The sequence below is a fragment of the Urocitellus parryii genome, chromosome X (genome assembly GCF_045843805.1).
Source record: "Urocitellus parryii isolate mUroPar1 chromosome X, mUroPar1.hap1, whole genome shotgun sequence".
Lineage (NCBI taxonomy): Eukaryota > Metazoa > Chordata > Mammalia > Rodentia > Sciuridae > Urocitellus > Urocitellus parryii.
Window position 1 is genome coordinate 137,344 of NC_135547.1, and position 13,533 is coordinate 150,876.

At 41.4% G+C, this 13,533-nt stretch overlaps 1 protein-coding gene and 1 non-coding gene across 4 annotated transcripts; both read left to right on the plus strand.

Moving 5' to 3' along the window:
* Positions 1 to 798: 798 nt before the first annotated feature.
* Positions 799 to 13,026, plus strand: Dkc1 (dyskerin pseudouridine synthase 1). 3 transcript variants are annotated; one of them, XM_026381952.2, is made up of 15 exons: positions 799 to 917; positions 1,577 to 1,644; positions 2,094 to 2,180; positions 3,805 to 3,896; positions 4,150 to 4,334; positions 4,933 to 4,997; positions 5,461 to 5,587; positions 5,824 to 5,954; positions 6,369 to 6,512; positions 8,335 to 8,455; positions 9,337 to 9,455; positions 10,219 to 10,322; positions 10,743 to 10,851; positions 11,418 to 11,555; positions 12,003 to 13,024. In XM_026381952.2, exons 1-15 carry the CDS (start codon positions 902 to 904, stop codon positions 12,072 to 12,074), a joined length of 1,578 nt encoding a protein of 525 aa, XP_026237737.2. In that variant the 5' UTR covers positions 799 to 901; the 3' UTR covers positions 12,075 to 13,024. The 3 variants fall into 3 exon arrangements, with proteins under 3 accessions (XP_026237737.2, XP_026237738.2, XP_026237739.2); XM_026381953.2 differs by having other exon boundaries at positions 1,580 to 1,644; XM_026381954.2 differs by lacking the exon at positions 6,369 to 6,512 and having other exon boundaries at positions 12,003 to 13,026.
* Positions 6,051 to 6,183, plus strand: LOC113177418 (small nucleolar RNA SNORA36 family). Its single transcript, XR_003300132.1, has one exon. It is a non-coding gene; the product is annotated as a small nucleolar RNA SNORA36 family (small nucleolar RNA).
* Positions 13,027 to 13,533: the final 507 nt, after the last annotated feature.

Here is a 13,533-nt window from a genome sequence, read left to right on the forward strand (position 1 = left end):
ACTTTATTATTTATGCACTGACCCTTTTGCAAATACTGTTGCATTCACAGGGTCTGAAGGTTAGGTTGTGGACATAGCTTTTGGGGGACCACTGTTCAACCCACTACAATGGGAAGCCTTAAAAGATTTTGAGCAGAGAAGGGACAGGATCTAAAAGTAGAAACAGATGCACCTGTAGGAGGCCACTGGAAAAATCTAGACGAGTCATAGACAGCAGTAATGGTGGAGAAAAGCCACCAGAAATGGTGATATCTCAACTATGCAGGGCAAAATAAAATTTTTTACTATAAGAAATTCTCATCCTTTTATTTTTCTTTCATGTAGCTGCTGGAAAATGTGCAGGTCCACACATGGCTCTCACTCTATTCCTATTGGTCAGCATCGCCCTAACTGGAAGTAAATTCCAAGCAGCAAAGGGCTTTCATCCTTCTTGTGCCTCGACATTTTATTTTTTCAACGTAATTGTTCTGACACCAACTTGAACGGGTAGGCGTGAGGAGGCCGCGGGTTTCTATTTACAGAGCCTGAGTACGGGAAGTCAAAGCTGAGACCACTAGCAAGCGACTGCCAGGGCCACGCCCACACGGTCCAGGCCTTGGAGTCGCGCGGCGCTTGCGCCTCCAGCTGGAACCATCAGAGGCTGGGTGAGTCCTCAAGCACATGCGCAGTCATGCCCGGCAATGGGCAGAGGCAGCCAATGACATTTAGCAGATGGCCCGCGCGCGTCCCAGGCCCCACCCCCAGTGAAGTCCCTCCCCTTCCCGCCCTGCGGCGCGGCACGCACGGGCGGTGCGCGGGTGGGCGGGTCCTGGTGGCGCGGCCTGACGGACCCTAGCGGCGGGAGTCTGCGGGTAGTTTTTTCGGTGGTGGCGAGCCTGGAACGCACGCGGTGCTGTACAACATGGCGGACGAGGAAGGTAAGGGCTGCGGGCGCCTTGGTAGTGAGACCTGGGCGACCTTTTGAAGTCTTGAGGAGCCAGGGGTGGGGAGATAGCATCAGGCCCCGCGCCTGATGCCTGCTCTCGCTGGTGGGTCTGCCGCGTATCCGCCGGGCCTTAGGCCGACCTTGCCTCTTGGCCCTGACTCCACGGAGGAGTGTCGAGCAGAAGCTCTCGCAGCAACTGTACTCCACGGGTTTCAGGCTTCCCACCTTTGAGGGTACACCTAGAACCCGGGTCGCCATTAGTGTCATGGGATGGAGGGAGCGAGGGTACTAAGAAGGTGTGGGAAAAAGGCCGGGTGGTTCCGGAATGGGGATAACTCCGAGTTCAAAACGTCCTAAAGAACACAAGCCCGCATGAACAGTTGAGTGGCCGCCTGTGGAACTTTCTGGCCCATGGGTGAGCGCTTCTGTTGGGTATTTGAGCCCTGCCTCAGCCACGTGGTGAATTGGAAGGGAAGTCAGCACGTGCAACAGCTTGCAGTCTTTACCAGGCAGTCGACCCATGTGTTTGGCCTTACCCATTTGAGTTTTCTGCACCAGTGCTAGATTAAAATCCTTTTTCTACCTATCTTAACTTTCAGTTTTGTTTCGTTTGTTCCGAGGAAAAATTACCAAATCTCGTGTTTGTTTTAGTAGTTATTTTACCAAAGAAACATAAGAAGAAAAAGGAGCGGAAGTCTTTACAAGAAGAAGATGTAGCTGTAAGTAGGGATGTGTTTTACTTTGCTTTGACTAAAAAGACTAGTTAACATATTAAACTAAAGAAGTGTTAAATATTCTCAACGAATGGGCTAGCATTCACTAGTCATTGTGTAGAGCCAAAACACTGAAAAGCCAAAGGCAGACAACCTAAGTTTCTAATTATACATAGTTTACAAAATGCTGTTGGCAACAGTAACTGTTCTTCCTGGATTTCTCTTTCTTATCCCATCAGCAGACCCCCATTTCCTTTTATTTTAAATGTATTGCATCCATCTTAGTGGCACTTCACCTAAAGAGCTTCTGGTTCATTTCTTCCCTGTGGAGGTTCTGAGGAAAAGGCACACAATGCCTTATTTGTCATTTAAAAGGCATACACCACTGTGGTAGTAATGGAATTGTTCAAAATAGATGGAAAGATCTAATAGGTCATGTATCTGTCCTCTTAAAGGAAATACAACATGCTGAAGAATTTCTTATCAAACCAGAATCCAAAGTGGCTCAGTTGGATACATCTCAGTGGCCCTTGTTGCTAAAGGTATGTGCTGTGTGCCTAAGGTTGATGTCTGACTTTGATACTATTTCTAATTGTTGTTAAACAGTTAATTAAGAATATTTACTACTAGGAGCTGGGGTTGTAGCTCAGTGGTACAGCACTTGCCTTGCATGCCTGAGGCACTATGTTCAATCCTCAGCACCACATAAAAATAAATAAAATACTGTGTCCATCTACAACTAAAAAATATTTTAAAATAAATAAAGAAGCATATTTACTACTAAATCTTTCACTTTAACAAATGCCACCATAATAAGTCACAGTCTAAAACAGTGACATTTCAGGTATCTGAGATAAAGGGCCAGGTTATTTTAAAATTTCCAGTGCATCCAACATTGTTGTTCAGTAAAAATGTCACCACAATGTTAAATTACTATCAAAATTTATAAACAAATTCGTTTCTTAACTTACTCCATCTTGTACACCTGCATCAGTTTGTGGACCAGACTTGCATTGCTTTACTTCTGGGCTTTTAGGCCAGACCTATTTGAATCACATTGTGTGTGATCTTGGACTAGTTGTTTAAACTTTTTAAGGCAGTTTGCTCATAATATCTTCACTTAGGAAGTTGGGCTGAGGGTTAGGTGTTCTATGAAACATATTTAGGCACAGTTTCTAACATATAGTATTCACTATTTCTTTGAGGTTTAAATTGGGTATTTGAGAAATAGAGTTAAATTACACTGTTTTCATAATTTTCACAATTAAAATGTTACACAGCTCCGGTTGGGGCTGTAGCTCAGTGGTAGAGCACTTGCCTCATAGATGTGAGGCACTAGGTTCAATCCTTAGCACCACATAAAAATAAATACATAAAGAGATACTGTGTCCATTTGTAACTAATTTTTTTTTAAAAAAATGGATAACAGCTATGAGTCTTAGAGAAAAAAGTTAGTGAGATAACCCTTGACAGTTTTAATAAAAATCATTGTGTATGGGATGATGAAAGAATAGTATTTATATAATTTAATCAATTTGAGTTTCTGCTTGGCCAGATAATCACTGTCATTTAAGCAATATCTCTTTTCTGTTGTTGGCCTGGAAATATGCTAATAAACAGGGTATGTAAGGTCCCAAACTCCAGGAATGGGAGATAGGTAGTTGAAACATTATTGCTGTTGTTGTAAGTACCATGGAGAAACTAAACTGATGATGAAAGATAGACTTCAGGTAGTGAATTCTTAACCAACTGGTGATCAAGTTTCAGGAGATTACAAAGGAGCAGAGATGTGGGGCATATGGAGCAAGAATAAGCTGGTGCCAGTCATCTTCAATTTGGCTCTTTTGTTGCTGAGAAAATCAAAGCTATTCCATGTTTTATTCAAATCCTACACAATGAAGCCCAGTATGTATTCTGTAGTACCCCAGTAAGTCTCTTTTTCTAGAGCAATGACTTGAATCTACAAGTAAGTGCTCAAATTTGTCTTGTTCCAATATTGGGAATTTTCCCAGTATTTAAGGAGTTTTAACAGTCTGTCACAGCAACTAATGGTAATGTAGGCACAAAAATCTAGATTTATGAACTTTAAGGGTTGATGATGGTGCTAACTCTTGTTTTAGATGTGTCAGTGGTTCATTTATTTTATGTTATATTGTTGCTTTCTAGAATTTCGATAAGCTAAATGTAAGGACAACACACTATACACCTCTTCCTTGTGGTTCAAATCCTCTGAAGAGGGAGATTGGGGACTATATCAGGTAAATGTGTTGGGATCAAGCATTGTTCAATCAAGTTCTTTTCAAAATAATGCTTTCACATTATTTATATTCAAAGAGGTAGTGTCATCTTAGAATGGCTTTGCCCTGGATATATAACCTATATCTGTGATGGATTTTTTTTCTTTTTAATTCTTCAGAAAATTATTGTTGGTGATGGTGGTGGTAGTGATTTTTGGTTTTGGTTGGTTGAAGAGTTCAGAACAGGTAGTACATTTTTTTTTCCCCATTCTAGGACAGGTTTTATTAATCTTGACAAGCCCTCTAACCCCTCTTCCCATGAGGTGGTAGCCTGGATCCGACGAATACTTCGGGTAGAGAAGACAGGACACAGTGGCACCTTGGATCCAAAGGTGACTGGCTGTTTAATCGTGTGCATAGAACGTGCAACACGTTTGGTGAAATCACAACAGAGTGCAGGTATGTGAAAGATGGAGCAAAGGGCTGGCTAGTTAGAGATTGGAAGGCACTCTGCATTTGCTTCCCTTGTGCATTTTGGCTCTTGGAAATTTCTTAATTAGGAGAGAGAAATTCCTGAAGCAGGGATATTCTTTTGGTTTTCATATGCCCTTCTGTCCTTTGCCAGACCCAGGTTGGTCTCTTTTGGAGTTTGAGATACTGGTCATGTGCACATTGAGTCAATGAATTCTAACACTGAGGCAGAATTCTGTCCAGCTCTGGACTTGTCATTCCAGGCTCCTCTCCTGCTGCCTAAAGTACCCTTTTTCTCATTCTCACCTGAGAAAATTCTACTTACCTTAGCAAGGTATTTTCCAGTTGGGCTCTGTACTGGGTGTCCAGCTGTCCTTGTCAGCCCCACTGACCTCCAAGTGAGAAAAAATAACTTCATTTCTTGTTCCCATCAGCACCATGAAATCTGTCTTTTAATAAAAGTTTTATGTAAACATGATATGAAATATCTGCTTTTTCTGCTATGCAAAATGGCAGTGATTAGGCATGTTAGAAGTATAAAAAAAACTTAGTGGCCACACCTGACTACTCTTTTGTCATTTTTCAGGCAAAGAGTATGTGGGAATTGTCCGGCTGCACAATGCTATTGAAGGGGGGACTCAGCTTTCTAGGGTAAGTCTGCCACTGTAGGGAGGGCACCTTAGATTGCTTGGGTTTCTGAGCCCCTAACTATGTGGAAACAGGTTAGCTTTCCTAGCTTATCATCTCTTATGCCCTTTTCAGTGGGCTTCCTTAGCTAGCCTGAGGAGGGGAATACTAGAGGTGGGGACAAACCCTTACCTGAGTAGTTAAAGAAAGGGCATTTTAGAGCTGTGGTTGTGGCTCAGTGGTAGAGTGCTTGCCTGGTATGTGTGAGGCACTGGGTTCCACCGTGAGCACCACATAAAAATAAATAAAGGTATTGTGTTCATCTACAACTAAAAAAAGATTTTAAGATATTTTTAAAAAGGGTATTTTTGATCTTAATAATTGAAATAAACCTGTCTCAATTGTGTTATAAATTCCCCAAATATGCCCTTTAAACTTATGTAAGAATCTATGTGATGAAAGTGCTTTGGTTTGTATTTATTCTTAGGCCCTAGAAACTCTGACAGGTGCCCTGTTCCAGCGACCCCCACTTATTGCTGCAGTAAAGAGGCAACTCCGAGTGAGGACTATCTATGAGAGCAAAATGATTGAATATGATCCTGAAAGAAGACTAGGTGAGTCGTTAGACCTGTGAGGAACTGAATTGCCACAGACTGCAAGTGAGTAGGAATGCAAAATTTTTGAGGGTTCCACTGTGTTAAAAGTAGATGCACTTAGCGTATTGTATATTCTTCTCCTGCATCTGTCTTCTCTAGTCCTGATGGCTCAGATGGAGAATAACTCAGGTTCACAACCAAATATGTGTTTACTCTGTAAAATAGGTGCAACTTTTTTTGTATATGTGTCTCAGGAATCTTTTGGGTGAGTTGTGAGGCTGGCACCTACATTCGGACACTGTGTGTACACCTTGGCTTGTTGTTGGGAGTTGGCGGTCAGATGCAGGAACTTCGGAGGGTTCGTTCTGGAGTCATGAGTGAAAAGGTATGCCATTGTGGGGCTAGAGGCTTTAGAACTGATTCTTAATATCTGCCAGCCCTTGATGGAACCTTACATGCTTCATATCCTGGGAAAGACGATTTCCAAAGTGTTGAGTTCAGTTCAGGGCAGCTTCCCTGTTCTGTTAATTAAACTTTGGAACATTAAAATTGACTAGGGGAGATGATCAGATAGAAAATATTAATCTATTCTATTTACTTCCTGGTCTACAAAAATGCCTGCTTAAATCTAATTTAGCAACAGTTAAAATAACAATTCTAAGAGACTGAAGATTCCTAATGACCTTAGACTAGCAGACAAGTTCACAAGTAGTTACCTTCAATTTTAAGAAGTTTGGGTTCTGGTGGATATTTGAGATATGAAGACGCTGAATTACTTTCATCTGTGGCTGCTTTTCAGGACCATATGGTGACAATGCATGATGTGCTTGATGCTCAGTGGCTATATGATAACCACAAGGATGAGAGTTACCTGCGGCGAGTTGTTTACCCTTTGGAAAAGCTGTTGACATCCCATAAACGATTGGTTATGAAAGATAGTGCAGTAAGTTCTGGATTAAGAGCCCACATTTGGATAGGATGTACTCCAGAGATGAGACAGTCCATGTTCTGAAACCATTCTATTTTTTTAAAAATGAAACATTAGTACTGTGAATTACATTTATCTTTTTCCTTAGGGTCTAATTCCCCTCCTATTGGCATAGGTTAGATGCTAGAGTCTCTGCTGTTAATAACAGAAACATCTATGAAGTCAAAACCATATATATATATATATATATATATATATCTTTAAAGGTTTAATGCTAATTCTCCTTCTATTTAAAAATAGAGCAAATTAAACATTGACTTTAACAGTTCTAAGTAACTTGGTTCAGATAATAGACTTGGTGGTACAAAAAAATTTGGCCTGTCTTTAACTTGTTACTTCTGCATGTGCATAAGAAACCTTGACTTATTTAAATTATTGTTAGAAAAAGTTGTTTTGATGGGGAAATTTTGAGGCTAAAGTTTCAGATCTATAACAACTGTTTTTATCTTGTGGGAATTTTAATAAAAACTCTTGTTTAAATAAATTATAGTTTGAGGCAATGAAATCTAGATCCCACTGAGCTTATCAAGCCTTTTTCTTAGCAGATTTACTATGTAGCTTTATAATTAAGAGAAGAAGTCTTCATCTGCACACAGTGGCACATGCCTGTAATCCAAGCCACTAGGGAGGTTGAAACAGGAGCACAAGTTCAAAGCCAGACTCAGCAACTGAGCAAGGCCCCGTCTCAAAGGGGGGAGTGGGTGGGTACGAAGCAGCTCTATGGTTAAGTGCTCTGGGATCCAGTGTCAATCTCTATTACCAAACAACAACAAACAAAAAAGAGTAGTTCTCTTAGTAATGCAAGTGAAATGCAGTTATTTTAGTTTGACCCTTTCTTTTTTTGAGGATCTGGAATTTTTAAAATAGCTTTTTTATTTCTAATTGTAATATGATTAGAGGATGTAGGCTTTTATAAATTAAGATTGTTTTGTGGCTTGGTGCATAATCAATTTTTGTTAAATACTATGTAGCCATAAATTTTTTTTCTAACTTGAGGGATATTTCCATGTAATAATTTGAGGTTGATAATTGTTTGTATTCAGTTATTAAAATTGTGTATTCATATATGGTGCATTTTTTATGTCATAGTCTATAATAAAAGGTTAAAAGATTAAAGAGGTATACTAAAACATAGCACTATTAAGAATTGAAAAAAAGTCACGTGTAAATGTGATGTTCTGGGATCAGGCTGTTAACTTCTGGGTGAATTTAAGGAGAGGGTGGAATATGGTCAAGTGAAGACAAGATGTCATGAGATACATGGATGCATTGGATGCCATCAAACTCTAGGGAGTTAACCATTGGCTTATAAGTTCTATGCCAAAACTTATGTGATTGAGCAGGCCTACTTAACTTTTTGCAAGTTACTTTGGGATTCTGTTACTGCTTGCATCTTCAGTAAATGTATTGTTCTTTCTCCTGGTAAAAGTTAGTAGGGGGTAATGCATGAAAAGTAAGGCAGGTTTGTTTAAAATGACAGCACCTATATGTCATAGGAGAAAAGTAGAACCTAAATATCTGATTATGTAACTTAATGAAGAAAGAGGGATGTGTTCTTCAGCAACTAGAGATTCATGGGAATAATGAGATGTGTAAAGTTTTTAGACCAGTGCCTAGCATGCAGTAAGTAGCTGCTACTATTCTGTGACCCTTGATGTCCTATTGAACTCTCAGTGCCATTAGCTACCTTTCCTGCTCTCACCTCTCCTGTTATAGAGTGTAGGAGTAGGATGGAGGGCAGTGGCTGGGGGCCTCACATGTGATACCATCTCTGTAGGTAAATGCAATCTGCTATGGGGCCAAGATTATGCTGCCAGGTGTTCTCCGATATGAAGATGGCATTGAGGTCAACCAGGAGATTGTGGTCATCACTACCAAGGGGGAAGCAATCTGCATGGGTAAGGAGGGATGTCACCCTCATCAGTTCTGGAGATGGGGCTCCATGCTGCATCATCATAGCTATGCTTGCTGAGAACCAGTCTGCACATACTGACTCCTTAAGTTGATCTATTCATGGTGTCTCCTAAGGTCTACAGATGGTCACAGTAAAAGGGGAGGTCAGTCAGGTGCAGGTGAGGAGGAGATAAGTGGGGTTTCTCTTTCATATGAGTAGATTCTTGGCTCTCCAGAGAGAATATAGGAAATCACTGGTGATGAGTGGTTGTGGTTGTCTGTGGTAATCAAAAATAAAGATCCTTTATTTTGCTCCTTGTCTGCTTGCGGGTAGCTTAATAAGTAACTTTTTTTTTTTTAATTTATGAAAGTTTTGCTACTATTGGGTCACTCCTTATGACTTTCAATACCCTGTGCCCCTCTTAATGAGTAAGTCAGACTATTCATTTAATAGTTCTAATTTATACCAGAAGTAAAGCAAAGCATGTCAACTCACTGAACTCTGTGAGCAGGTGAGGCAGTCATAGAAGGCTTCAATCCCACAGATTGAAGTTTCCAGGATCCATTTTCTTGTAACATTCTGTGGCCCTTAGGGGACATGTGTGCCAAGCCTATACATGTCCTAAGCCACAAACCTGCCATGTGTATCCACTTGCTTTGGTTAGGTGTCTTTAAATTGGTAAAGTTAGCACCATTTCAGAAGCTTCCTTCCTATAATGGAGGATTTTTCTCCATATTCACAGTCTAAGCAAAGGAAACCCCTGTTAAGGTAGTAGATCTCGGGACTGTAAGTGGGGTTTTAAAAGTCATGAGGCAGTAGAATTGGGATTCATCAGTTATCAAGCCCTTCCCCTTCAAATCATTCTTTTCTTTCCAATGCCTACAGCTATTGCATTGATGACCACAGCAGTGATCTCTACCTGTGACCATGGTATAGTAGCAAAGATCAAGAGAGTGATTATGGAGAGAGACACCTACCCTCGGAAGTGGGGTTTGGGTCCAAAGGTAAGTAGGACTGGGTTTTAGGCCTTGCTGGGTTATTTTGCTTTGTGTTACTGTTGAGTACCTGCTCTTGTAAATCTTGGTGTGTCTTTACTACTGTAGCCTTGCATCGTGTTGGATTGTTGACAGTGAACAGAGTCAGGCTGCATCGTAGACCTCAAAGATTTGTGGCCTCATGGGGCAAAACAGTTGGGCATTTCTTAAATACATACATAGTAGGATGCTGAATTTTAGCCAAGTTAATGGCTTTTAGAAGTGCAGAGATGCTGGATGCAGTGGTGCACACCTGTAATCCCAGTGGCTCAGGAGGCTGAGGCAGGAGGATGACGGGTTCAAAACCAGCCTCAGCAAAAATGAGGCACTAAGCAACTCATTGAGACCCTGTCTCTAAATAAAAAATACAAAATAGGGCTGGGGATGTGGCTCAGTTGTTGAGTGCTCCTGAGTTCAATCCCTGATACCAAAAAAAAGGTCAGGGAGGTCCCCAGGGTTAGGGAATCCACAGTGAGGAGTTTATCTGGGTCAGGTAATCTGGGCAAGGGATTTTCTTTTAAAGCAGTGTGAAGGGTGGATGGGTTAGGTATTGGTGAGGTGAAGAGGGAACAATTCAGACAATTCTGCAGAGGAGGGGGACTCTCTTCTTAGAATACACAAGGCAGAAATGTTATGCCATTCTGTGCAAGCAGGGTAGGTCTAAGGGTATAGTGTGCCGTCACATTTTTTGCATTGATACACCATTCTAATTTTAACCCCAATGTATTACCAGGCAAGTCAGAAGAAGCTAATGATCAAGCAAGGTCTTCTGGACAAGCATGGCAAACCCACAGATAACACTCCTGCCACCTGGAAGCAGGAGTACATTGACTACAGGTGAGGGTAAGATGTTTCAGGGACTGGGTAGAGACAGGAAACTTTTCATTTGGACATTGATGACAGATGAGGTTGCAGATCCCTGGTAGAGAGTGAGAGTTTTATTTTGAGCGAATGTGCTAAGTGCCCAACTATAGGACCCAGTGCTTCAGTTCAGTTTTCTTCGCTGGGTTCTGTGAAACCTTGGCTGCCTGGGCCAGGTAAGGGCTCAGGCCTGAATAGCACACAGTTCTTTCTAATCTGGTTGTTTGACTCTTGAGGGAGTAAGTCTGTAATAGTAACTGGTGAATTCTGTCCAGAGTTAGTATTTTTGTGGTGGTTTTGGGCTTACCCAGTATTGCTGAATAACTCAGAATATAGCAGAACTGCTGTGAAAAACTGCTCAGCCAATTTGTCTTATTATTGCTTCTTCTATTTCAGTGATTCTGGCAAAAGAGAGGTGGTTGCTGAAGTATTAAAAACCACACCTTTAGTTGCTGAAGTGGTAAAAGCCCCACAGGTAGTTTCTGAAGCTGTAAAAGTCCCAAAGGTGAGTGGCATGCCATGGTCTGTTGGAAATGTGCTTTAGGAGATAATTCTAAACACCAGTGTTAGGCTCAGTTTAGCTTCTCACCCTCATCCTAGCTGCAGTGCATACACAGATAATGTCTCATATTCGCCTTGGGGGCCTGGTTGGGGCTCTGTGGGCTTCTCTGATTCATGTTCCCTGTGTGTCTGCTGTGAGGAGAATGAGACTAGCCAGTAGCAGTCCAGTGTTTAAAGGGTGAAAGTATATGGTGGCAACTTGGGTGATACTTAGTGACTTATAAACTGTTGGCAGAACTTTTCACTTGTCAGATGTGAATTCCAACTTTGCCTACATTCTGTAAGAATTTGGGGACCACTCTTAGGTCCTGTAGTCCACCTGTGAGAGAAATGATTTCTCAGGGCCTTCTAGTCCCTAAACCCCATGCTGCAACTGTGGTACTCCTGTTGTGTCCCACAGCTTTACTTACTGTTGGGTCTAGTTGGGTTCTTAAGACTTTTGGATGTACTGAACTTTTCTTGTCTGTAACTAACAAGGACCTAACTTTCAACCAATCATTTTCATTTTAGCGGAAGCGAGAGAGTGAGAGTGAAAGTGATGAGAACCCTCCAGCAGCTCCCCAGTTGATCAAGAAGGAAAAGAAGAAGAATAAGAAAGACAAAAAGGCCAAAGCTGTATTAGAGCATGGGGGCGAGCCTGGAGATGGGGTATGTATAAACAGTTGGATTCCTTGGACTAGCTTAGTCCTTGGCTAGGGAAAGAATTAGGTGGTGCTGGCTTCATTACTCTTGAAGCTATAACACAAGGATGGGATGTTACCTTGATCTCTTACCTTTAGTGCTTCCCTGTGTTCTGGAGTGCCTTGTCCACTCTCATGGGATGAACATGGGGACATACTATATTAATGGGCCCAGTTCAAATTCTGTTGACAGTGGGTAGGAAGGATTTATACCTTCATCATCTGAATGTTTCAGCTTACAAAAGTAGACGATTAGGATGTCACAGACATCAGCTCACACGCAACATTTATCCCAGAATGTCCTTACAAGTCCTGAAAAGGGTTACAAACCTATGTGGAATTTATCAGATTTTCTTTGTGGGGAGTCATAATTGTTTTGCTTAATGGATGCTGTAAGCTTGTTTCTCTTCTCCAGGACAGTGACACCACAAAGAAGAAGAAGAAGAAGAAGAAGAAAGCAAAAATGGTGGAAGTGATGTCTGAGTAGTGAAGCTGACATTAAGCCTTGTGCCCAGCTGGTGGGAGAGATGAAAGCCTTATTGAGAAAACAGTTTCTTTTGTTTTGAGGGAGTAGAACAAAGGTTCTGGACAGGGTGGAAAGTTCTGGCACATTTTAGCTGCTACTTAAAACCTCAGTGATACTACCTGTTGTGGTCATCCCATCTTGTCCTGTTTTAAGGATGTGGGTGGATTAAAAAAAAAAAAAGGCAGATTGTATGCCATTGACTTCTATGCTTGCTTGAGTTGGGAAGCCTCAGTTTCAGACCTAGAACTGTCCAGTAACTGCCTGGATCTGTTTATTAATGACCATTTTTAACATTATAGTTCTCTCCTACTTTATTCTGTTTTTTTTTTTAACTTTGTTCAAAAAGTTTGTAAAAATTAAGTCTGCTCAATGAAACGGTGTAGAACTCTTGATAAATGAAAGAGTAACTGAACCAACATGTTCACTGGGGAAATCTTGTCTCCAATGGCCTTTGAGGACAGTGGTCTATTCTGGTGTTGGGTATGGGCCTCACAGGCCCAGTACTGTCCATCTTGTTTCTGGCCTAGCTGTCAGTCCTTTGTGTACTCGTCCAGTGCTTGTGTGTTCAGCAGCATTTACCCAAATCCATCTGGCTACTTGTGTTTGCGGCAGAAACAACTTTTCCTGTACCCTCATGTTATAAACCCTCATTTACATTTGAAGAATGGACTTGCTTATTGCTGGGAGAAGAGTGTTGTAATTTTTACATATTAAAGTTGACTCATGGCATTTCTAAAGTATTCCTGTTGGATTTTATAATTGTCAGTAATCTCAAACTGGCATAACAAAAAATATATATAATGTTTTGATTAAAAATCTGGGGACTTTAGTGTCCTGTGTAAAATTTTCTTTTCCTTTGTTAGTTTTTCATTTCTGTAGAACATTCACCTTGAGGCCTATCTAATAGGATAAAATACTCTTGAGGAGAGGTCATAAATCCAATATTTTGTTCAAAAGCACTGAGGAGAAAAGTAGATTTGTTACATAATGTCCCTGGGGTGGAACTATGCCCTGGGGGTGCTATTTGTACCTACAGACACATGGACTCCTAACTTACTGGTTGGAGCCTGCTAGTGTTATCAGTTCTAGTGCTGGTGAGTGGGCAGGAACCTGAAGGCCTTGGGGACATAAGACTGGCAAGGTCTAGGATTGCTTCCAATTTGGTGCCCAAAACCAAGAAAATACAAGCAACACTTTGTGGGAGAGTTTTGGCATGCAAAAAGGGGAACCCCCGAGCTCTAGCCAGATATGAAGAACATACCCTGGCACCAGCCCATCTGAGCGTCTGCTTCCCCAAGCTGCACAGCTGGGACCCCATCCTCAGTTTTTCTCCCTATAGGAGACTTGGCAGAAAGCTTTAAATGAGATCCTACTCAAGAGCTTTAAGGTGTTTTATGTGGGTACGAGACCCTGAAGACCT

Bases quoted from the DNA above. Each gene is read 5' to 3' on its own strand.
- Dkc1 (XM_026381952.2), top strand. The intron at 1,645-2,093 runs GTAAGTAGGGAT...GTCCTCTTAAAG, and splicing joins TACAAGAAGAAGATGTAGCT to GAAATACAACATGCTGAAGA. The intron at 3,897-4,149 runs GTAAATGTGTTG...TCCCCATTCTAG, and splicing joins GAGATTGGGGACTATATCAG to GACAGGTTTTATTAATCTTG.